Genomic DNA, 26,920 nt, shown 5'->3' on the forward strand with positions numbered 1-26,920 from the left:
ACACCATGGATGCCAACTGCTCCGGATAAAACAAAATACAGTCAAACCCCGCTATAGTGAACCTTCAAGGGGTCGAAGTTTCTGTCCACTATAACCGGGAGTTCACTATATCCGTTACGCAGGCAATTTAACTAATGGTTCCCAAACTCCTCCCTTTTATTACACATTATTCTAATAAATGATTGAAAAATATTATGAAGTAGCAAAAAAATGTGTTATTTTTTATAACTCTTCGTCTTGCGTACAAAAAAAAAATTGTAATCTTTAGCTGATGAGCAATCGTGAATATCAGATATGGAAACACTTCCCGACTCTCAGATCTTGAATTTCTGTTATTCCGCTTTTCAAAACTGTCTAACCTACCATCATTCGAGCACATAAAAGTAGTTTCACAAAATCGCCTAGCAAATTCATCGACATTTGTCCAAATACTGGAAGATAGCGGCTTCTTCGAATGCTGAACCACTTCAGTAATGTTTCTTCAACATCCTTGTGATCTGCTGTTCTCAACTTTTTTCTGCTATCTAATTTTTTTTTCATGAGCAGAAATTGTCTATTATTCCAGCTGTTATAAACTGTAGATTTGGAGAGTTTATATTCCCTGAAAATATCAGCTTGATTACATCCATTTTCATTTTTTCTGATTATGACCATTTTATCATCAATGGAGAAAGTTTTACGTTTACTACTCGCCATAGTTGAATTTGAGGCGCTGGCTTGCAGGCTTTTTTTAACTGAACTGAAAGCAAAAAGGAGTTGAAATGAGGGCCTTATCAACACAGATTAGTGTCCAACCCTTTGACGAATAATGAATAATTACTCATTCCCTCTGATAGAAAATGCATATTGATCCCACTGACACCTTACAAGTGCATCATCTACCTGGGTTGGAAACATCTGCTTGGCATGTTTAGGGATGGGGAAGTGAGATAAAAGAATCAAAGAAGAAAAAATACTTATCGCTTCATTCCCCTTTATAGATGGTTTCAAAAGTCGGCATATCTATTTATTTTGAAGTAGAAATTTCAAAATTATTCCAAAAAAATGAAGAAAAAAATCAGTCAAAGACAGAAAAAAGTTCATTAGATCCAACTTCTTCACTTTTTTGGTTCACTATATCCACAAAAAATAACATTATACGTGTATAGCAAGGCACTGCACGGAACATTTCGTTCACTATATCCGGGAGTTCACTATAGCGGGGTCTGACTATATAATAAAAAGGGATGAGATCTACAATCTAAACTTTTTAAATTTTTAGCCAATTTTGCCGACTTTTTAAAGCGCTCAACATGACTTATATGCACTTGACCTGACAGAAGTTGTACCGGTAAACTTTCGGTGACTGTTACTAGTTTGCATTCATAGGCTCATAAGCAATGAAGTAGCGTATTACATAAGCCTTTTAATAATTTAAAATAAGTAGTATTTAAATGCCCTATAGATCGAATTTACTAAATTAACGATCGCACATTGAAAGACTACCATTCGAAAATATTTATCTGCTGTCCGGAGTGAGTTGGCATGTCTGACACACACGTATTTATATTATATATGGCTGCTAAATACGCCATTTCAAAATCTTTAGTAGAGTTTAGGAAAACCTATTGCTTTCAGAATTCTGGTTCATTTTGCTAACATTTGAATATAAACCTCAGAACGAAAATGTTACAAAGTGATGTTTCATGAGAAGTTTTAAATCATTTACAAGTAGTGGTGTGGAAAAAATATTTAAATTAAATTTTCGTCTCAAGGAACATCAAGCACACATACAGTATGCTACCATTAGAAGAAGTTTTGCCATAAAGTATAAAAGTCTGGCATTCCTGATTGTATAAAAAGAACATAGAGTATATAGCAGGTAAATGATATTTTCAGTGTTATTCCTAATTAATCAGGGCATTATCAGAGAAGCCAACTTGCTCCGGACAGTAAATATATATTTTAAAATGGTAGTTTATCAATTATGATTTTTGATTTAATAAATTCAATTTAGTAGATTTTTATCCCCCACTATTTATAAATAATTCGTATGCTTATATAATTCACCATTTTCTAATACTTACGTCAGGTTATGCCCTTTAAAACGTAAGCAAAAATAGTCAAACATTTTCAGAATTTACTTTGTAGTTATTTACCGTTTATTTCATTATTTTGGCGTGTCCGGAGCAGTTGACATCTCTGCATTATGGGTATGTTCCGCATGGCACAATTGGTTTAACTTTCTCTTAAATTTTTACCCATTAATCCCATTTAGTTTTGAGTATGCGTGCATGATTTTTGTTCCAAATTAGGTAGTGATAAATAAAATGAGGGAAATAATTATTAACCCTATGGTCTAGTTAATCTTCATAAAAATAGTTCGGTTACCTCTCTTTCTCTTTTTACCGTCATTTTAGCTCTTTGCAAATGTTATTTGCCACTACAGCTATTTATCTAGTAAAGTTTAAACTCAAGTTGATTCTTGATCGATGAAGTTTTTGACACAAAAACAAAAGTATTAACGAACTACAGTTTTTAAAAGCTTGTTACCACTCCTTTTTCTCTCCTTTCTTTGATGGTTTCAACAACAACTTTCTTAAAGAAATCCATTGGTTTCAGTGCTCCTAACCTGAAATATGCCTGCAGTCGCCGAGGAATGAGACCTACAAAAGAAATGCCAGACATATTTTGAAATATTAGGTATTTTCTTTACCTTGCTCTGAGAATTTCTGTATTTTCCATATTCTGCTATTTTTTATTATTATTTTACTCTTTAGCCAGTAAACCACCCTCCATACCGTTCGTTGAGCATTCTTCCACCCATCCTCCAAAATAAAAGAGAAATTTATTTTAATGAAATAAGGATCATCGTGTTCACCCCTGTATAAGTCAATAAAATGAATGGCAATATATCGATCTGATATCACACCATGTATTTTAACCTTTTTCTTACGGATGGTACAACACGAGGACCACTTGTGATGGTACAATATGGTATACCGTAAGCAAAGGTTTCAACTTATTTTCGTTAATAAATTTGCTTGAGCGCTAATTTGCTACCATTTTATTTAAAATTAAAATTGCGGACAAATTTATAACTTAGACTAATTACCAAATGGTCTTTCTGTTTCCAGTCTTGCCGTTCCACAAACCGCTCTGTAGTAGAGTAGTGGGTTCGAATCCCGCTATAACAATGAACGTATCCTGAACTAATTATATAAACTGTAAGATGTATGGATGAGAAATTACCATTTCATTAAACTGAAAATTCATTATTAGATGTAAATTACGAAAATAGAAGTGAATGTGACACACCCGTAAGACCTACAATTTTATATTATTTAGTTTACAAACGATAATCATTAGAATTTCGTAAGTGTGTTAAAAGTGTATCCAAGCGTTCCAATGAGAAGATAAGAAGCCAACGAGAGAACACATTTTTTACAATATTTTCTCAATAGAATTTTGTACGTGTGTAAAAAATGTATCCCATCTTTCTAATGAGAAGAGAAGAAGCTGTTGGGATAGCATATATATTATATTCCTGGAACATATTTCCTCCATTCCTAGAATATTTTTATGGTTTTTACGAATATCCTCATAAAAGTATCAATAAATAACTATATATTCTCAATATCTATAACATATATTAATTAAAATTTGTTCACTCTCTTATAATTCTATTATTTGATCAATCGATAGGTGTGCCTAATGAAAATGTTTGATAAATATATCCAAGGTATGAGAGAAAGCTGATAAGATCACCTATTTCATAGAATATTTTCACATTAGAATTTTGTACGTGTGTAAAAAATGTATCCTATTTTTCTAATGAGAAGAGAAGAAGCTGTTGGGATAGCATATATAATATTTTCCTGGAACATATTTCCTCCATTCCTAGAATATTTTTATGGTTTTTACGAATATCCTCACAAAAGTATCAATAAATAAATTCATATTCTCAATATCTATAACTTACATTAATAAAAATTTGTTCAGTCTCTTATAATTCTATTTTTTGATCAAACGATAGGTGTGCCAAATGAAAATGTTTGATAAATAATTCTTTAATCATAAATAATATTTGATGAATAATCTTGTAAGAGTTGGATACTCATATATTTTAAAAACAAGAGAAAGCTAAGATATTTTGCAGTATACTTACTCAAGAAAATAACCCGCTTTATATCGAATGCCTGATTGCATTCTTTAATCATTTTGACGAAAATATGGTCAGGATTGTTAAGAGAGTCTACTTTTGTTGCGAAAGCTGAAAGTGCTATGGCATCTGTCACAAATGCTCCAAATATCCTGCAAATATTTGACGTCATTTTTCATAAGGACTTCTTTAGCGCATCAAGTCATGATTCAAACACGCACAAAAACAGGATTAAGTATACGACTGAATTCACTTGTATTTAGCGCAATTATTTTATTAAATACAGCACCACGAATAATTCGTTTACTTTTGGATTCATAATTTTAAATTCTGATCGCTTCTGTTATTTAACATAATGTTTAAAACCATTTTTAAAGAAAATTGTCTCCATACAGGTTTGCTTTTAGAAAATTCTTAGATATTTAATGACATTTAAGACAGATTCATGAGGGTTATTCAAATGAAAAATGAACACGCAGTTCAGCATCAAAAATATTCTAAGGTTTATAGCGCCATTAATTTGTTTGATAACAAAGTGCATCGAAAAGTTCTTGTAAGTGATTAGCAGTTCACATGACACGTTTTAAAGTAAAAATTGGAAATATGCGTTTAGAACAGACCAATGCGAAGAAGTAACATACTTAGAGACACAAAATGGATACATCATAACTTTACTCATGTCAGAAAAGAAATGTCAGAAACATGACTATCCACTACACCTTATCATTTTAGTAGCAACAGCAAAACATTCATGCGAGATCTGACGTTTAACTTGCCATGTATTTTAGCTGATCCATATAACATCTTTGACGAATACTTTTACAACATTTGTCAACAGCCATTAAACCTAGACAATATTCGCCGTAAGCTATAACCATTTCAAGTCAAATACCTTCATTTCTCCCATCATTTGTCGCTAAAAATCACTCTTCTGAGCGTTGTTCTGTTCTGATTCATCGATTTAAGCAGGACTTTACATTTACTTTATATGTCCTCATGCGAACTGATTAATTAGATATACTTTACTGTGGTGAATTCCTCTAATGTTAATATATAACCCTGAATGTTTCGCTACTATTGATCCAAAATTTCTAATATTACAGCCCGTGACCTTTTTATATTTGGGAGGCATACAAAGTATTAAAATATTGCAAATTGAGAATTCTTTAGTAAAATCTTAAAAAAAATATTATAGTGCTTTTTATATAAATCAATATATAGTTTGTCTACGATAAGAACACCCCCTACCACAAGTTCCGAGGCCATCTGCTGCTATGGAGACACGAATAGCGTATTTCAGGGAGGGTAGCTTCGCTTCACTCTAGGACTAACATTATATACTGAAGAAAAAGATTCCTTTTCTTCGGTCGATTGTGTTAGCCCTAGAAGAAAAGAACCAAAACCTGTCCTAAACAGTGACCCCACATTACTACTTGAAATAGATTTACCTCACTATCATAGTCACCGCCAAGGGTGGATAAGAGAGTCCTTACTTTAGATAAACTACACAAAATTGAGGAAAGCAAAACTCCATGATTGAAATGATACATACGCCTTGCAATCAACCGGTTCTCCATTTTTGTAATGTTTTTCAAATGTCTTCAGAACAGTTTTGGAACAGCCATTGATGATATTCTCCATCTATAAAAAAATATAATTTATTTCTGATGCATATTGTATGCAGATTATAACTGATTACTGTGAGTTTCTTTTCATAAAATTTTCTATTGACCACTACACTAAAACATTAAAAAAGTGCATGTTAAAATTTCGCTTGAATCAATGAACAAGAAATTTTTTCCATTGCTTTTACTTAATAGTATAGTGTCAATATTTAATAGTGCTAATAATAACATCGTTTCAGTGCTAATAATAACATCAAGAACATATTTACGTTCGAATTAAAATTAAATTTTAAAAAATAACTTTAAAGTAGTTACAAAACAATATATTTTTCTTCGCTCGGCTAGTTATGATTGTCTTCTATATCATGAAAATGACTCGTACATAAATCACAGGATGATAATTCAAGACTATTTTAATCTGAAGAACCCTCGCACAACTCATGGAATTAAATTCAAGAGAAACTTTCATAGATAACAATAGATATTTACTCATTCATACTTGCAGAAAGAGAAAAAAAATTTTGTTACGGTAATATGTGTAACCTCCGGACAGCAAATAAATATTTTCGAGTGGTAGTTTATTAATGTGTGATTCTTGGTTTAATAAATTCCATTTGTTAGGTTTCTATCCACCATTACTTCTAAATAATTCTGAGGCTTATATAATTTGCCACTTAGTTCAATTTAAATTATGCTACACCGTTTAAAAAGAAAGCGAAGTGAATCAATTATTTGCAAATGTTAGTTTCTAGTTATTTTCAGTTTTTTAAATTATTATGGTTCCGGATTAAAAGTAATTATGCTTCCGGAACAGTTGGCATCTCTGCATATGAGTACAATCACGTTCATTAATGTCAAACATAAAAGCTAAGCCTAACCTTTGATAAATTAGCGAATTCTGCGAGCTTCACTTCTACCGTTTACGTTGTCCTATATCATCAATCCATCATCCTCAAATAGTTTAGAGTCGAATTCAATGGTTTATATCAATTCTGTGAAAATATAATTTTACAGTCTACCGAAAAGGATAAGTAGCAAAATATTTTTATCGAGAAGCATAAAATTTTGGAAGCTAAAAACGGGAATAAATGTAGATTGGTACCTTTGGAAGAATTTTTTTTGGCTGAAAATATAAAAAAACACTCAAATCTATTTCCTTATTAGAAATATTTGATAAAATTGTCAGAAATTCTTTGATTATTTTTTTTTTCAAAAGTTTTGCATACCTTTCTCATTTGTTTTGAAGTAAATGCAGGAGATATGATGGTTCTAATTCTTTTCCAATCTTCTCCATTTAAAACGGAGATCATGGTGTCCAGAATTTTATCGCTAAATGCCTGATCCTACAATTGAAGAAGAAAAAAAAAGGCAAATTTGAAGCATTTGTATTTAATAAATTACACACGAAAACAAATTTTGTGCTGCATTTATGCAAGTACTTGATCTTACTTAACTCGGGGATTTCAAATCTGATTTGCAAAGCTGCAGATTCTTTTCAAAATGATGCTTGTTAGTTTAGTTTAATTTTTTGTCTGAATACATACATTTCTATGAAACGTTTTGTTTTATACACACAGTGAACAAAAAGTTCTCATACAACTTTAAAAGCATATCAAATAATTACAAAGTGTTAATGTAGTTCCAATTCATTTCCGACACTTTAGTGTAAGGAATATATAAGCTATTGCAAGCATATATCCTGTATTACTTACAATTTCCTTTTTCTCGGTAGAATGTAGAAATTTAGAGAAAGAGTGATAAATAAATTCATCGAAGGAGAGCAGTCGGGCAAAATTTTCAGGGACTTGAAAGATCTGGGGATGATGATTTTATTTACAGAACTAGCAGAAGTTATCATGATATGGCATTAACAGGACAACTAGCTGACCGTGGTCGGTTCGAACGAAATAAATTGTGAAAAGAGTCGGGGGGGAAATATGAGGAAGCATATAGAGATGCGTTCTAAACCTTACTCGAGAACTTAAAATGTCAAAGGAATCAATTTTAAATATTTTGAAAAATGACCTCGGGTGGGAAACTCATAGAAAGAATTGAATTAGCGGATTTTCAGAGTCTGCAAAACTGAAAAGGAAGGCAATCTTTAGCATGACACACTGGGGATGAGTTAGTCTCTTCAGAGTAGAAATTATTTGTTTTACAGCAAAATCTCAACCCCCAAAATGACAGAATACGGTCATTGATAACACCCTTGAAAACCAGCATTGCGTTCCGTGTAATCAAAATGTTCCATCTGCTATAATTTGGGAAGCTATAAGGAGGTATACTCCCGTTAGTTCTCATTAAGAATGGAGAAAAAAATCAATTCCCGATATTTTATTTTATATTATGTCCGTCAACAGCCGACCCAATTTTGGGTTTACGACTGCTAATCTTCAACTCCGTAGCCTTATAATTTTGAACCGATCCAGAAGACAAGGAAACTGGATACAAGGAACCTGGATACCACATTGGCAGTATGATACCCCAAGAGGTATTAATCTGTTATGGGAACATGGAGGACTTTGCGACTCGACAGATTTAACGTGCATCAAGCACCATTTACTACACGGAGAGTCTTTGACCGGCGGGGATAGCATCCACGACCTCTTAGACATGGGCCGAGTGCCCTACGATGTCAGGCTATCCCGGCCAATACCCGATATTATAAAACTGAGGTTTTGAAAAAAAGTTTTACTTCCAAGTGTCCAGAGTATGTATAGGGTGGAATATTTCTGCTTCCAGCAAGATAGTGCTCCTTCTCACCCCGTACATAAGATCAGGAGTGTGTAAGCGAAGTTTCAGCTGACTTACTGTAGAATAATGAATAGCCTCCTAAGTAAGCCGATTCTGAACTGCTTGATTATTTTATACATATAATTTAATCAAGCGGTTTACCATTGAGCACCAATATGAGCAAATTCAAAAATGTAATTCCAAAGGTATCTCAGAAAATGCAGGCAGAAGCCGTGCGTGCCAAGTGTAACGGATTTGAAACATGGGTGAAAGCGAGACGGAAAAGAGGAAAAGCTGGTAGTAAACCTATTTCAGTTTTAACATGTTTTCGGGAGGAGTTAAACTATTCTCTTTTTCAATTATTCAGCTATATGTACTTTTCTATAAAGAAAGAAGCTATTTTTTATCTATGCTAAAATTGTAAAAAAATTACGGTAGTTACAGAAATTTAATGTTTCTTGAAAAAAATGCTACAAAGAAATGCCTTTCGTTACAATTTTTGCTCTTTTCCGTCTCGCTATATATAAGCTTTCAGCTCTGATTTGAAAAGATACATAAGCTCCACACGGTTTCATATAGTTCGTCTGATCAGACATGTATGAAGGTAAACTACTTTACGAAAGAGCCATTTAAATACCAAATCTAATAAAAATAAGAAAGTGGTGTAAAATATATATAATTAATTTATTCTATAAATATTATTGATTTGTCTTATTTACTTTGCAAACCTCCACATATTAATTCTTAAATACAAATGATAAATTTTTCTCAATAGCTTTTTTAAAAAAATGGGGTTTACGCACACAAAGCCTCACTTTTTAAATAGTCTGAACTGACTACTTATAAAATACCGTGTGGAGGTTTTTTGATCTGAGAGAGGATGCTTAAGATCGCTTAGCAAATAAAAGGCGGTATTATTCCAAAGCATTTATTGAAAGGAAACTTAATGATTGTTACTTTAGTTTAATGCAAAAAGTTTTAGCCTGATTTATTTTGTATTATTTTAATGAAACTTTGAAAGTGTATAAAAAACAAAAGCAATAGTCGTTTTAAGTTCAGAGAGGGTAATGTATTTATTATATTATTTTCAGTGAGGCTATGTCCTGGCGAATTGTAAGCAGCGGTAATTTTAAATTTATGATTGTCATATTAAAGAAGTATAGAGATTTTTTTCTAATCTTCTTTATTGTTACTGTTGTATTCCGTATAAAGATTAATTTTGGCAAGAATTGCAATACCACTACCATTTCCTCTGTAATTATGATCACAACGATAAAGAAATTATTTGGAATCTCCTTACATTCGACTTACAAAGAATCGTCTTTCATTCGACTTCAGAGACTTACATTCGGTGGTTTGTGAACTCTTTGAGTTCTCACTCTGGATTTATCATGCCTTTGTATTAAATTTAACGCATCTGTTGAGGGTATGTAGATGAATGTGCTCCTCCGCAGTTTGCACATGTTGTTTGATCTTCTTTAGGTTTTTCGCAGTATGTCCATTGCATACCTGCCAACTTTTAATTCCTTCCATTATGACTTTTCCCAGTGGTATTGAAATGGATTTAAAATTTCAATTTTAAGCAAAAAAAGTAGGTTGTATTTGAAAAAGCTTAAGCTGACGACCATGGTAGTAACACATATCATTATATATGCTTAATTTTTTTTATGAATAGTGGTGATCAAAATCATTAAAAAATTAAGTTTATGAAAGTAAAGAAAATATATATTTACTACCACTTTAAATATAAAAATAAAATTTTACGCCAAATGCGTAAAAATTGGCAGGTATGCCATTGGTCTCAACCGCATTTTTATGCTCTTTAGAACATGAAAACGGGATCTTTGAACCTGATTGAATCCCTGGCACCGGAAGCATAGAGTAATTATTTGGTGACCTCTATTATTTGACAACTTTGACACAAAAGTGTATCAAATATTCTAGTTTTTAAACCTTTTTGTTATTTCCAGTTTCTATCAGAGTCACAACAGAGATAATCAACAACAGAGCTGAATCGTAAAAATTGGCATCTAAACTGCTGTTTCAAAAAATTTGAAACAATATATGTGGCTTATCATTATACTGCCCCCTCTCATATTTATAATTTTGGAGGTTATTAAAATGACTAGTATTGTGTTTCACAGCTTTTTTTTGTTTTTACCTGAAGAATAAAATGCATCACTCACCTGCCTGTGGCTGAAATAATTGAAATCCTTCACAAATATATCTCTCAAAAGTTTTGGATCTGAAATCGTAATGGCCGGCTGCGAAAACGAAAAACTCCTGAAAAGTGATAATAAAATAAAATGAAACTATAAAATGTAATAAAAAACTATGTTTTTTAAACGGTCTAAAGAGATTCTGTTTTTATCGGACTATAATCAAGTGTTATAGGTCTCATCTCCTTCGTAAACTGTTATCACCATCGATAGATTAACATTTTACTTTTTTCAAAAGTGACACGTTCTACTTCTATTTTGTCTTTGATTTAACAAAAGCAAAATTAATTGAATCATTTTGATTAGAGTCGAGTACAGAGCTCCACTTAAAATTTAAGCACTTCAGTTTATCAGAAAGTGGTTGAAATTTTCTGAAACCATAAATCCCTCCTGCAACTATCAGAAAATGATATAAACTTTCCTTGCAACTATCGTTATCATCACAAAATAGAACTTAGTGGATCAAGCAGGCAAGTTTATCTGGCTAATAAAACAGGTTAGTTGTAGGGGCATTTATAAATCAGAGAAAAAAACATAACGTTGCCGCATCAATATGTATATGTTAATGCGATAGAATTGCTTTTGCCTTCATTTTAATTTTAGCATAATTAAAATACTTTATAATTGGGAATAGTGAAAGTTCATTTAAGTCTTCACGAAAACGTGTAAGGGAAAGGATGTTGCTACAAATGTTTCTTCTTTTCTGTCTTAGTTTCAGCCCAGATTGTAATTAAGAAAACAGGTTTAGTTGCAATTTGAGTCCTATAGACAGTCCAGAAGTTGCCGGAATTTTAAATGACGGCAAACTTCATTTTAAATATGTTGATAATTTTTTGGCCGTCATAGAACATCTGAAACATGTAATGTAATCGGAGGCCTTTGGCGAAATTCCGTATGACGTTAATTTTTATTTAGATATAATATGAAAATGAACTTTGCTTTTGTAGCTGTCAGGAAATGATTGGAACTTAAAACATCATCAAACATAAAGATTCAGATTTAAATTAAGTCTTTTAGCGTATCAGAAAGTAATCCAAATTTTGATCGACGATAATATCACTATAAATTCAGCTTGTAGGGATAACGTGACAATGCGAAATGGTAATGCCTTACTGTTTATGTTTGTATTTCCAGTGCTGTTTCCCTCCCGGGAAAGAGAAAGAACTGGTAGTGAAACCATTCCATTTGTTGCCTGTTTTCGGGAGAAATAAAGAACCCTGACTACCAAGACTTATTAGTAATTATAATGCATTTACACGATAGCTTCCCGACGTTAAAAACATTTTTTTATAAGTCTTGGTAATTATAGACACTTCGCTCATAGGCTGCAATAAAACTAAACAAAACACGCGTTTTGGACTAAAAACAGGTGCAAATATGAAAATACACATTCTTTTCAGCAGGAATACTAGCACAACTCATAATTCAACTTGAAGGTAATCTTCGTTCCATTAACTTATGTTTAAGGTTATTTCGACTACCAGTATATGAATAGTTGAACGTTTACATAAAACGCCAGATTTCTCATTGACCACTGCAATATCTCAGCGAGCACTTCTTAGTCGTCCTGTTATTTTCTTCTTTTGGACAAGCCTCATCTCTTCAAAGTTATTATTCCAACTTTTTATAGCATGTTTTCATGGGATGGTACCATGACGTCTTAAATCGCAAAAACTCCCTCTGCAATGCTTGTAATCTATCACTGATTCTATAAAACATTTTAAGGCGAACACGCTGTTGCGCGTTCTTCAGATCCATGGTAACTAAACTGGCATAGTGTTTACTTGCGCAAGATCATTAGCCCACAGTGCTGCCACCTACTCATACGCATTAAAAAAATTCTTGTTTTTTGTGTCCCCCTGTATTGCATTGTAATTCCTTATGAAGCAAAACGATGTAATTTGGAAGTATGACATTCTTTATTGTCGACCGAAATTGGCTACAGGTGGCGTAAAGTAGAACTCTCTACCTATAGCAAGACTTCGCATGCTTTCACCATTTGAGAGTGGAGAGTCGAAGGAGAGAGCTTTACAAATATTTCAACAGTTGAAAAACATTTCGGTGTGGAAAAAAGCAGGTGATATTTGAATGCAATGTGTAAAATCTTCCTTAACCCTTTATGTGGCTGTAGAAAGTGGATTTAATGCCAACTTCATTTACTTTTAAAAGCCGATTCCGACCTCTGATTTGTTGGGACATCTCTTGATAATTTCAGAAAATAAAGACGAAGAAAACACACGAATTGTTTTTTTTTTTGACAAATATTGGTAATAGTCCGGATCAACACTGAAAAGTTATTCTTTTCTTGTGCGTTAAGCGTTCTTCATTTAATCATTTAAGTTTATGACCAATTCTTCACAGTAGGCGAAAATTTAAAAATCTTTTTCACTTCCCCCCAAAAAAACAGTTTTCATGAAACAAATCAGTTTTGGGGTAATAAGGTAAATGAATTTTTTTTTATAAATCAATCTTTATCTTAAACATATTTTAACGTGACATTATAAGAATATAAGGGCGCAGAAAAAGGTTAACTCACCCGTAAACTCGTCCATATTCATGGTAACCTGTTTTTACTAGTTCAGGAAAAGTCTGTGAAAACAAACGTACAAATAATTAAAGAATTTTAGCAAAAATCTCGAGGCAGCTAAAAGTAGGTACTTAAAATAGACATTTTGATGTACAGTGCGCAAAAGAAACAAGAGAAAAATTTTAATAAGTTTTAATTTCATGATTTCATTTTTACTTATTAAGATGCAATGTTAATGCATAGTTCGAAGGAATAACATAAATATGCCAATTAATTTGGGTGCATGATATTTTGCGTAACGAAATTAGACACAAAAATGTCTATCTCTTAATAAACACACCTTTTTTCTTACGGATTTTGATTTTTAATCCTTAAAATATTGGAGAAAACTGCAATATGTGCTCAATAGTTAGGTCAGGAAAGCGGTTGAAACTTTAAGCTTCTTCTCGTTGCCACTTTTTTCTAAAACTATTGAATAATTATCTAATTTTTAATGCAATACTGTAATTTTTTCAATTTACAATATTCAAAAAAATAATTTTCACAATAATATTTTTTATAATATTTTCTCCTGCTGAAATCGGAGAAGTTTTTAAAGATGTAAAGAGGTTATAGTATCTGTCAGCTGAAATTTAAGATAACAAACATACTTCCAAATGGAGCGTTGGAATCAAGTAGCATAACTTTAAATGATTTTTAAGAAATATGTTTTTTTTGGTTCAGCATTCTTAACACGTTCATGCGGGGAAAAGTGAAAATACTGGCAGAAGAACTATTTCAATATTAGATAATATTCGGGAGGAGTTAATCGATTCTCAACAATAACAATTCACTGTAAGGAAATTTATCATGGCGAATTAGCAATTCAATATAAAAATTGCATCCGTTAAAAACAAATGCTAGTTATGGATTTTTATTATTCCCGGAAAAAGATGAAATTTATTGTTACCAGTTTTTACTCCGGTGCGCTGCCAAGATGAGACAATCTAGCTTGACCCACCAGTGGGTCACTCTGGCGTGAACGTGTTAAAGAATGTTGAGAATGAAACAGCTCTAAAATATCTGACTATTACTATAAATAATATAAACAAAGCTTTTGTGCAAGGTTTGATAACTATTACAACTTATACCCTAGTGCGCATGCTTAGTTTATTTTAACAGTCCCTTTTTTAAAATAAAATTTTATCCATATCTATACTAACTATTGTGGGAAAAATATGAAAACAAATATTACCGATGTAGAAAGTACTTTAAGGATCTTAAATAAACTTTGACGAGGATGATATTTTACTCCCCTTATCTTCCAGTAATCATCATTTCTTCCGATGTACCTAAAAACAAGATTTAACACGTTTAGTTCTGGAAAAGTAGGGAGTTTTTTTTTAAATTTTGAAACAATTGAGGAGAATTTAAAATTGAGGAGATTCTTTAAAATTTTGACACAAATTGGTCTTGATAAATTATAGTTTAATGATTATTGAAATGTAACTCAAGAAAGATCGATTTCAGACTTGCTAGTTTGAAAGTCATAGCTGTGAGCTTAGAGTGGAAGTGTTTTTTAACAGTGACTTCAAATGTTTTGCTTCTTCAAATGGATAGTTACCAATCTGAAAGTTAAGGTTTCACACAGCGTTTAAAGTGGTCGTGGATTTAGAATTACACACCTAGCAACCATCGATCTTTATTAGAATGATTTTTCTCAGGAGTAATATCATGTAAATTTAATTATAATTATATATCTGCCAAATTTCTATCTTTCGGAGGATGATTTTCTCAGTGGAAATAACATGTAAATTGAATTACAACTACTGCCTAACTAATACAGTGCGAACAGAGTTTCTAACCCAGAGAGTTAACTACTCCATCCAAATTTAAAATAAAATTAGTTGGGAGAGGCGTAAGCGTAATATTCATAACGAAGTTTAAGTTTGGTAAGAATTACAACTACTCACCAACTATAATTTTTTGGAGGATGATTTTTTTCTCTGTGATAACAACTCGTTAATTAAATTACAATTACATACCTGCCAACTTTCAATCTTTTAGAGGATGGTTTTTCCCCTGTGGTATAAAAGTAGGCAGAAATGCAGTTACTCGGTAACCGCAGCGGCAAAAATTTTGAAAAACTGGTACACGAAGTTTTATATTCACGTTATAAAAAGAAATGGTGTTGGAAATTTTAAAGGTTTTAATTTTGGAAATAGAGCTGGCATGTTTTGATATCTAGATATAATTTTTAAATTTACTAATATATTCTGGTTCGCAGGAATTAGTCATGCTTATTTGTTTTTGTTTGTGTCAATGTTACTCCATTACTATTTTCATTTTTCCTGGTTGTAAATTAATTGAGGCAGCAGTTTTTTGCAAGCACTTAAAAGTTCAATTACATGATTTACAAGTTATTTGCACATGTCTTTTAAACAGTTATGCAACGTATTAGTCAAAATTATTAATACTGTTCTTAACCCTTTTGAAGGCCGTGGTAAGTATACTTACCACCATGTTTTACCACTTTTAATTTAGGTTTCCATTTTTCAATAACTTCAGCTCTCTTGAAGTGAGTTTGAATAAAATTGGTAACCATTTGTCACTTTTAGAAAACGTATAAAAGTTATAAAATACATAATTCCTTTTGAAGTTTGTAGCATTTAAGGAATTTATTTTATAAATAAAGAAAACTAAAAGTCAGTAAGTTCCTAATAGGTCATGTTAAATATATTTACCACCAAAAAATGGCATTTTTATAAACTAAATAAGTTTTATTTTTATCTCAATTACTGTTCTTAAAACAATTTCAATTCCAAAAATACTTTAATTTACCTTCACTAGAAATAAAGGGCCCATTAAAGGGTTAATTAAATTTCTCAAATCAAAAATGACATGTTAAATAATCAATATAGTTACAACTTAAACATTCATGGCGAATTTTTTTTCTTAAAAGTAGGGATATAAAAATGCTTTAAATATTAAAAATACTTTTTTTTAATTAAATTACTTTACTACCTACGATTTCTGAAAAATCAAATTTTAAAAATACTACTTTCTTAAAATTCAACTTCCCGGGAACTATTCTCATGATTTATTTCAAATTTTGTATTTTGTCATATAAATATTATTAAATAAAATAATAAAAAAATTTTAATATTTACTAAAATTTATTCTTTCATGGAATTAGTGTAATGAGCTTTAATGTAAACAAAGATGTTATGTCCTGATTTTTTGTTTTCCTTTCAGTAAGAAGTCATAAAATAATATGAATAATAATTATAAATGTATTGAAATGCATCTGGCAATTATTTATTAATGATTTTTCTTGAAGAAATTTGATTTGAATGGCAACTGTTATTTTATTTTCTGATTGTCTCACGCTCTTCACTTTTGTTTATTCAGAATTTTTAAGTTTAATTTGATTTAATTTTGATAATCAATAAATGCAATTAAATCTAACTTATACGTAAGTGCAAGCTATAGTAACCAAAATGACTGTAAATCATACCTGCCAATTCTTTCGGATTTTCCGCAAGATTTTATTTTCATATTTAAAGTGGTAGTAAATATATACTATTTTTTTTCTTTTATAAACTTAATTTTTAAATGATTTTGATCACCACTATTCTCTCAAAAATTAGGCACATATATTAATATGCGGTAATATCATGGTTGTAAACTTAAGTTTTTTTCCAATGCAACGTATTTGTTTGCTTAAAATTGAAGTTTTAATTCCATTTTAATACCACTGGGAAAAATGATAATGGAAGGGATTAAAAGTTGGTAGGTATGCTGTAAATTATACGAACAGTTAAAAGTTAATTTTATCAATAATTGCATTTCAGCTAGTCTTTTACTACCGCTTCGGAAATAATTTCTCGGAAAAAGTCAAAGTCGGCATACCAGACATGATTCGAATGCAAAGTTAAAATACGAATTAATTGATTAAAATAAGTTTCTTATAAAAAAAATTCACTCACCGTAAAAAACCGGTAATACCAACTATAACCAAAGTGAATATTATAATTAACCACGTATATATGTTAAATTCGAACATTTTTTAATAAATAAGAACGATATTTCATTGAAAGAAACTCTTTATTTGGAGAGCAACTAGTTTACGTTCGTCTTATAGCAACAGCAATCAGTCAACTGGAAATGTAATCTATTCACAACAAAACAGAAATGATCCTTTACGAAGAGAAAAATGACTAAAGTATTCAAGGTTAAAAGTAATCAGTGGTTGATGCTCGATTGTAACACTCAAATCATAACAATAACGACGTCATTTTCTTTTATTTCCCGGATCTAATCTAAGTTGGAGCAATAACTACTGTTATTTCTTTTATCGAGCATGTTTTGAATAATTTAAAAATTTTTTTGATAAATCCAAAAATTTCATCATTACCCTCATAAAAAATAATTTTGTTTTCTAAACAAATTTAATAAGTCTATTTTCATACACCGACTGTGCAATATTTTAACCACAGAGTCCAATATTTGAGGATGTTGTGATTTTTTATTTATTGTAATAAACTAAAGCAGAATTTTTTGAAAAAAAAGTATTAGAGTTTAAACATTTGTCTATAAGACCTAATATGTATTTATTTCAATTACTTGTGATTTAATTCTAATTAATTAAACTATTAATATTATCGTTGCTACCACTAGAAAAAAAAATATTTTCCGAAACTACGGAGAGTCAAGTGACATAGGAGTCTCTGATTTTAACCTATTTCCTGTAATATTTTGAAGTGTCAAGAAAACTGAAAAATAACTGACTTCAACAAAGTTATCTTATAGTATCGAATATATAAAATAATTTCTTATAATAATATACAAAGTTGGGCAGAAGCATTTTAACTATACAAAACAAATTCTAAGGATGATGATGATCATCATTATCATAAAAATTTATCTGGGCTCCTGAGATCTTTATTTTCTTTTACGTGAGTTTGATATTTTTTCAAGGCCCATGAGTATTTTACCAGAACGGACGCATGCGCAAATTCTTACGTGAGTGTGAGTGCTGAAGCTAACGTAAATTTGAAAAATCTCCCAATTTTACCTTAAAATATCGTCTTTTTAAACTAATTAGCATATTTAAGATTTACCTATTAAGAACTATTAAGACAACATTATTTCACGTGCCAGTCTGATCATTTGATAAAACATTATTCAGCAGTAATTTTTTCCTCCCTTTGGTGTATAACTTCACATTAAAAAAAAAAAAAACTGAGAAAATAATACATTGAAAAAAAATGTTTTGCTCCATATTAGCTGCCAAAAACACTCTGGAAGTTGGTGTTGCACTTTAAAGCAATTTAAGGGTTTGTTTTAAAGTGCAAAACTTTTTTCGATTCAATAAAATGGTATCGTCCTAATCTGACTCTTATAGTATAATATTTAATCTTGTGGTTTTCACTCCAGCTTAAATTTCGAACTTTGCATGCAACATTTCTCCGAGCCATAAAAATTTTGAAAAGTGGTAACACCAATATGCTCTGCTTTTCAAACAAAAACAATATATGCATAAACATTATTATTGAGACCTTTAAATATCAAAGTGATATCTTAAAAATAAAATTTCCTATCAGCTTTTATTTAAATTTACAATACACGCTACTAGAGCCGTGGTGACTAGGGGAATAAAGAGTTCGTCTTCCGATATGGTGAACCGGGTTCGAATCTCAGCAATGTATGACTGCACCCGGCTCGCACCGACCGCAGTGTCACCGTAAAATATCCTCAGTGGTAGACGAATCACGGGTTAGGGCAACACCTCCTATAACTGAAAGCCTCCACACGGTTTTTTGTAGGTAGTCCGATCAGACCACCATAAAGGTAAAACTATCAGTGAAAGAACCATTTAATATGAAATCTATTAAAAATTAGAAAGTGGTAGCAAATATAAGTCTAAAAATTTGTTTAATTTCTAAATATAATTGGTTTGTTTTATTTACTTGTCAACCACTACAGATTCAATTCTCAAATATATATGATAAATTTCTCCCAAGAACTTTTAAAGTAGAATTTGCATACCTGCCAACTCTTCCGGATTTTCCGGAAGATTTTATTTTCATATTTGAAGTGGTAGTAATTATATACTATTTTTTCTTTTATAAACTTAATTTTTAAATGATTTTGTTCACCACTATTCTTACAAAAATTAAGCACATATACTAATATGCGTTACTATCATGGTTGTCAACTTAAGTTTTCTCAAATACAACGTATTTGTTTGCTTAAAATTGAAGTTTTAATTCCATTTTAATACCACTGGGAAAAATGATAATGGAAGAGATTAAAAGTTGGCAGGTATGAATTTGGGTTCATGCGCACAACTGGTTCACGTTTTAAATAATCTGCGCAGACTACTTATAAGAAACCGTGTGGAGGCTTTCTGTTGTAGGAGGTGATGGTTAGGGTCCCCTTGTTATCAGACAAAACATGAGAGGTTTTTGTGCTTTTCCTCTCCATGTAACGCAAATGCGGGATAGTTCAATCAAAAAATCCTCCATAAAAACAAATTTCTGCCAATGCTTGATCCTAGAGTTCCCTTATCTTCTGGATTGGGATCAAAATTACAAGGCAACGGAGTTGAACGATAGTAAGCGTAAGCCCAAGAATAGGGACTACTGTTCAACAGCAGTTATAAAATAAAATAAAATAAAATCATGCTCCGTAATGGCTCAAGGGATAGAGCTTTTGTCTTCCAACTAGGTGAACCGGGTTTGAAACCCGGCCATGACTGGTCGATGCGAATTTCGCATCCGGCTTGCATCTGCCACAGTGCTGACGTAAAATATCCAAGTGGTAGTCGTATCATGAGTTAAAGTCCCCTTTCCGTCATGCTAACATTCGGAGGTTTTCGTAGTTTTCTTCTCCGGGTAACGCAAATGCGGGTTAGTTTCATCGAAATTCATTCATCACATTTCATCAAATTTCTCCCAATGTTTGATCCGGGAGTTCCTTTGTCTTCTGTATTGGGTTCAAAACTACTAAGCTATGGAGTAGTATATTAGTAGTCGTAAGCCCCAAAAATTGGGTTGGCTGTTCAACTGCGGTTATAAAATGAAATGAAATATTTATTAAGGCTTGCCAACATCCTCGGCTTTCAACCGGAGAATTTTCCCATTTACTAATTAAAGTAGTGGCAGAATATTTACATTTGTTTCAAAAAGAACATTTTAACATTTTATATAAAAAGAATATTTTAACAAGTGACATAAAAGATTTTGTCCAACAACATATAAAAAATAGAAAGATATAAATAAAATGTCAAACAAGAATTGTATAAATTAGTATTAACTTTAACTAATAGCAAAGTTTCAGTAATCTTTGCTTGTTTTATTCAACTACTGCCTTGAATAATGCGATTGGTTTTAAACTCTGGTTATTACATTTGGAGATCTGCTTTACACAATATTTAAAGTGGTAGTTAAATAACAGTAAAGGAATGCTTAATTTTTTCCCCGACACTTATAGCTTAATTCCATGATTATCAGATCCTACATATTTTTTTTAATTGCTGTAATGGTGTTCAAAATTATTGCAAATCATAATTATTAAATCCAAAATGAAATTAAGTATTGTAACTTATCTTACCACACTTTATATTTCGGAAAAGATCAATCATAAAACTTTGGAGAATAGGGCAAGATAGACAAAAAAAATTATAACTGATGACATGATTCTTAACAATAACCTACCACAATTTCGTCAGTAATTATGACATTGTTTGTGATTTACTATGCTATTTTTATTAACACTGCACAGCATGTTTTATAATGGACAATCACCTTATAAAAATTTTATAAATATTATCATAATTAATTATTTTTCAGCTACCAGTGTATCAAAGAAAATTGTATTACAACTTTGCGTTAAGTATGAGATATTCGTCGATTAAAATTCATTTGTATAAATTCAGAACAAGACTCGTGCAAAGCCTAATATAAATTTATTTATTATACTGGTAGCTCGAAGTTCTAACTAGGCTGAGTAATTTGTGCAGGTGATATTTTAAGTACTGAAATCAGTTTCACAAACATTCAATGAATAAACTTTTTTTCACTGGCTTTGGATTCTTAAATCTAAAATAACAGGAAGCAGTCGCAATCTTCAAAGCAGCATGATTCCCATAGTTTAGGCGGGAGTGCAGTCAGAAGTTGTTCTTATGACTTTTAGCGGATTTATTATATCTCTAGAAATATTTAAAAGAGCAACAACAACAAATTGCACTTTAATGTAAACTTCGTTAACTGAAAGATAATACTTAGTAAAAAAAAAAAAGTTTTGAATAATTTATTCAATAAGACTCATAAAAATGTCAATTCTCTCACTAGATGAAAAATCATGTCAAACATTCCCTGCCCATTTAGTTTTCAAATGGCACAGTCCTGTTCTATCAAGAATGTTGTCATCATGAATGCTTGCAATAATAACTGTTGCTTTAATATTACAGACCTGCTGATACCTAATACAATTGTAGTTTTCCTCTTTAGGTAAAATTCTTAACAAATGTGACTACTTTCTAATGTTACTATAATACTGCTACTTCAAAAACTACCTAAGCCTAAACTNCCACCAACAACAGGACTTGCTCACAGACTTCTTGTAATCGCACTTGTATCTTATCAATTATTCCAATATTTTTTTTGCATATATCACACATTTTACTGTATGTTAGTCATTCGACCACATTCGTCCGTTGAATTTGGCAATTTAATCTCAGATGAATGGGCTAGAGACGCAAGACAGGTAATTCGATCAAACGCTTACATTAAAGTATTAGAAAAAGGAAACGAAATTTCTTGATCTACCACTACAAAATATTAATTACGTTTAACAGTAATTTTAATTAAATTATATTAACCTATTTCAGTTGATTCTATCAATCAATTAAATGACACATCTGCCAGAGAAAACATCAGCTGGTTGAAGTAATGAGTACATTATGAGAATTTAAATTATCGGTAAAATTTATCGCATACAGGGTTCCCACGGTCCTTGAGAATTTTCCAGCTGTTTTTAAATAAAGTAAGTAAAGTCCAAGATAAAGTAGATATTGTTAAAAAATTTAAAAAAAAGAATAAGTAAACTCCTCCCCAAAACTAGCTATAACTGAAATGGTTTTACTACCAGCATTTCCTCTTTTCCGTCTCGCTTTCACCCCTGGCCGTGAGGGATCAGTGGTGTGCTGACATTGCGAAGATATTCTGTTCAATTCTCATCGGCGGCTTTTCACAATGACAGTTGACCACAAAAGAGACATTGTGAACCCTCCACACGGTTTTTCATAAGTGGTCCGATCAGACCACTGTGAAATATATCCACTTACCGATTTAAAATTTAATTTTCAGTGCTCCTAGCCCGCAGAGCTATCTACACTTTCATCGAATAGTGAGAAAACAATAAGGGAGGAAAGGGGGTCAGGGGGCGTGCAGGCGTTCTGCATATAAATGCTATATATAAATATATATCCACTTACTGAACGAGTCAATTAATACAGAATATAGTTAAAATAAGAAAGTGGTAGTAAATATATTACTAAAAATTTATTTTATTTACTGGTTTGCCTTATTCACTTGTCAACCACTACAGATTCAATTCTCAAATATATAAGATAAAATTCTCTCAATTACTCTTATAAAAGGTTTTGGGTTCATGCGCACAACTGGTTCACTTTTTTAGCGGTCTGCGCGGACTACTTATAAAAGACCGTGTGGAGGCTTCTTGATGTAGGAGGTGATGCCTTAACCTTCATGTAAAGATATTTTTACAAGAATACTTTTTTTACCAATATATGAAAACTGGATTTATATAGAATGCCTAAAATTGACCGACAAAGTTCCAAATAATTATCATGATATTACTTCTAAATGATATTTCATGTACTACTACCAAGCATTCAATGGAATCCCTAACGACAAACCGGCAAACGCGGGAAGTACAATTCCTAGTGAAATGGAACCGGGAATTAGGTAAGATTAAGTACTTGTATATGAATGCAACAATAAATTTGTTTCTCAATGTAATTATTATGGTTCCGTCAAATTGAAAATTATTTGGATCAACGGAAAATTCTGGCAGCGAAGAAATGCGCCCCATTTTACAAGGATAATAAGTGAAAGAGAATTTATACCTTTCAATTTGTATGCATCTGATGTACCGTTTAGTTTTGTTGGATAGTTTTTTTAGAAGTTTAAACAAATATGCACATGTTTTGATATGTGTACCGCTATGTGTGCTCTCTCTCTTTAAGCTACAACACTACCTTTGAATTAAATACTCTACAGCATTCTGTAAAATGAGGCTCATACGTTCGGGAATATAACCTTATAGTTGTTCTAATAATTGCATCAAAATACTGTATAAGTTATAGAAGAAACGTTAATTCTCGTTTCTTCAAGAAGAGTATGAATAGTTGAATGAAAAGAGTTTGAATATGAGAGTATGAAATGCCACTTTGCTTTTAAACTATAATTCAAAAGCAAGTTGCCATTTCATACTTTTACAAAGCAGAGAAATTAGGTTTAAATTTGAAAAAAAAGCAAAAACATGGAAAAATAAGCAGAAATTTAGATAAGTTAAAAACTATAGGTTTGAAAAAAAAGCAAGGCTTCATACTTTTATACAAACAACGGGAATTATCTTTAAATTTATAAAGCAAAACATGGTAAAATTGGCACTTTTTTCCATAAGTTAAAAACTAAAATAATATATAAGTTTGAACTATAATTCAAAAACAAAGCTTTGTTTTATACTTTTATAAAAAAAACAACGAAATTAAGTTTAAATTTCAAAAAAAGCATGGTAAAATTAGCACAAATTTAGATAAGATTTAAAAAATGATGTTTAAAATTTAGAACCTACAGTTGTATTTCAACTGTTTAGGCACCTCACTGTTTGTAATGCATCCATATTAATCTGTTTCATCCAACAGCAAGATTCTTTTCCTCTTCTCCGGTTTTTGTTCTTCATAGGCTTCTATCAGACTTTGCAAAAAAGTCTTCGTATCTCTAACAGAAAAGCAACAAGCGAATTAACACGTTGAGTGCCGCATCAGCCACTGGTGGCTGACACTGGACTTTCCATTTAGGCCGCGTCAGCCACCGGTAGCTGACACTAAAATTACATTTAGGTCGAGTCAACCACCGGTGGCTGACACTGAAATTACATTTAGGCCGCGTTAGCCATCGGTGGCTGACACTGAAATTACATTAAGGCTGCCTCTGCCACTGACCTTTCACATAGGCCGCGAAAAACAGCTGTCTGACAGCGTATAACATGATATAGAACTATACAATTTACACTCTCATATGGAATTGCTGAAAATTTATTCAAAATTACTTAATTATTGTGATTCTTTGGTTTAATAAATCCAATTTAGTAGATTTTCATCCTCCACTATTTCTACATAATTCGTAGGCTTATATAATTCATGACTTTGAAGATGTATGTCATCATAAGCCATCTAAAAAAACAGCAAAATCCGTCTGATATTTGCTAATTTAGTTTGTGTTTGTAGCAAGCCATGTAAAATTAGCGTGGCGCTCAACGTGTTAAAAAAGCAGGGATTGAATAATGTGAATATTTCAATGTAAATTAAAGTGGAAGTACTTTAATTTCACATTCATGTAATTAATTCAGGCACACTTTAATTTCTTTTTAAGATTTCCTCCTTTTAGGTGGTTTGATTGCAACTTCCCTATAGTGGTTTCACAAGGGGGTATTTAGTATTCCATTTCATGTTTTAAATATATATATGAATATTATTTATAAACATTATCTATAAATAGATATTTCTCTATCTACAGGCAACGCTACAGTTATTATTTATTTTATAAGGTTACCTGAAGTTATAATGTTAAATTGTTATTGCGAGGTTAATTAATTAATTAGAAAATAATATATTGTAGATTTATAGAAATTCAAACTTTGTTAGGAAGCAAGTATGTAGATTTATTTTTGATCTTTTCTAAAATAGCTGTAGAAAGTTTAAGCATAAACGGTGATAGGGTGACGCATATTGTTAGTGACGGCGCTCGCCTTTAACGAGTAATCGCATGCATCTATTAATACGATACTTTACTACAATATTGATAATATTGCGGGCATGGCTTGAAAATTGTTAAAACTGAAATCAAAGCACTTTCTCGATGGAATGGTCGCAGGCAACAGCTAAACGGAGAAAATATTTGTCTAATGCATTCTTTAAAACTAATTTAAGTGTTAGCATTCGAAAACGGCTTGAAGAATTAGAATATTCAATTAACCTCAGTTGTGCTTGGTTAACCATTAAAATTCAAGAGATTTTGTATATACTTCCTATTTGCATTTATCTTTAACGCATTGCATTACAATATTAACCATTTGATGCGCGAGCGTAGGCAAGAGGAAACCGGTTTCAATCACGTAAGAACAATAATGTTGTATAATTTCGTTTGAAAATTATGAATTTACATTATTTACTTATAGTGAGTGTAACAATTTGGCCATGGACTGTAGATACCCAGAGATGCCTACTACTCCGGACACGCCAATAATCATTGATAGATCAAAAAGTACTTGCTCCTTATAATTCTAGATCTAATCAGAAAGAACTAAATCATTGTGGTATCTGAGAACCTTTTAATTCACCCAGACAAATGAAAATGCTGAAAAAAGTTTCCACCACAATGAATGTCTTAGAAAAAAGGAACTGTCCTATATATATGACGCTGGGCGTTAACCGGTTAAAGTGGTAATCCTTGTTACCATGAAAAGTAGTACTTTTGTGCATTATCAAAGATGCCAACTGCTCCGGACATGCCACAATAAATAAAAAAAAACGGTAAATAACTACGAAGTAAATTTTGCAAATATTTGCCTATTTTTGCTTGCTTTTCAAAAGGTGTAGCATTATATATAAATTATTACAGGGTGAATTATATAAGGCTGCGAATTATTAAGAAATAATGGTGGATAAAAATCTACTAAATTGAATTTATTAAACCAAGAATCACAATTGATAAACTACCACTTTAAAATATATATTTTTTGTGAGGAGCAAGTTGGTATCTCTGTTATAATAGTCATTAGACCGCATTCGATTCGCCCGTTGAATTTGGCAATTAATCTCAGATGAATAGGCTTGCGCCGCAAGCCTCGTACCTCGATCAATATGCAAACATTAAAGCAGTGGTTCCCAACCTTTTGTGGACCATCGCCCCCCTCTTGGGGTTGGCTGACACATATCACCCCTTTCTCTTTTTGCTCAAAAAACCATTCATCGTTGCTTGTGAGCAACCAAACAATGAAAATATGCTATGTTATTTGATTTTAATTTAAATTGTAATGCAAATAAGGAGGCACATTTATCCTGTCAATTTTATTAATTAAAAAAAATTGTGCATCTTCAGTCGGCGCGAAAGGGTTAAAAAAGCAATTACTCATTTCAAGAATTCATTCCGGCCGCGCCAAATTTAAAAAACGGTACACAACTACAAACTAAAATTTGCTATATTTGACTAATTTTGCTTACTTTTTTAATTGGTGTACATACCTGCCAACTTTTAATCCTATCAAGGATGATTTTCATCAGTGGTAGTAAAATGGAATTTAAATTACAATTTTTGGCACAGGCATACGGACTAAATTTTTGGCACAGGCATACGCTGTATTTGTAACAGGCGTATACGGA

The 26,920-nt window shown here is 31.6% G+C and overlaps 1 protein-coding gene across 2 annotated transcripts in view; it reads right to left on the reverse strand.

Annotated features, from left to right (window-relative positions):
• Nucleotides 1-17,418, reverse strand: part of LOC107443935 (cytochrome P450 3A9) — a 102,765-nt gene extending 85,347 nt beyond the window's left edge. Inside the window, exons 1-3 of one of the 2 annotated variants that reach the window (XR_011637637.1) lie at nucleotides 17,214-17,418; nucleotides 14,480-14,576; nucleotides 13,255-13,307 (exon numbers count right to left, since the gene is read on the reverse strand). Coding sequence is in view for 1 of the 2 variants with exons in the window: in XM_071185052.1 (XP_071041153.1) it covers nucleotides 13,255-13,307; nucleotides 14,480-14,576; nucleotides 17,214-17,290 (227 nt within the window). In the remaining variant the exon portion in view is untranslated. The remainder of the gene's footprint in view (nucleotides 1-13,254; nucleotides 13,308-14,479; nucleotides 14,577-17,213) is intronic. The other variant, XM_071185052.1, reaches the window with a different exon arrangement.
• Between the last annotated feature and the right edge of the window lie 9,502 nt (nucleotides 17,419-26,920).

Source organism: Parasteatoda tepidariorum, chromosome 9 (assembly GCF_043381705.1).
Source record: "Parasteatoda tepidariorum isolate YZ-2023 chromosome 9, CAS_Ptep_4.0, whole genome shotgun sequence".
Classification (NCBI taxonomy): domain Eukaryota; kingdom Metazoa; phylum Arthropoda; class Arachnida; order Araneae; family Theridiidae; genus Parasteatoda; species Parasteatoda tepidariorum.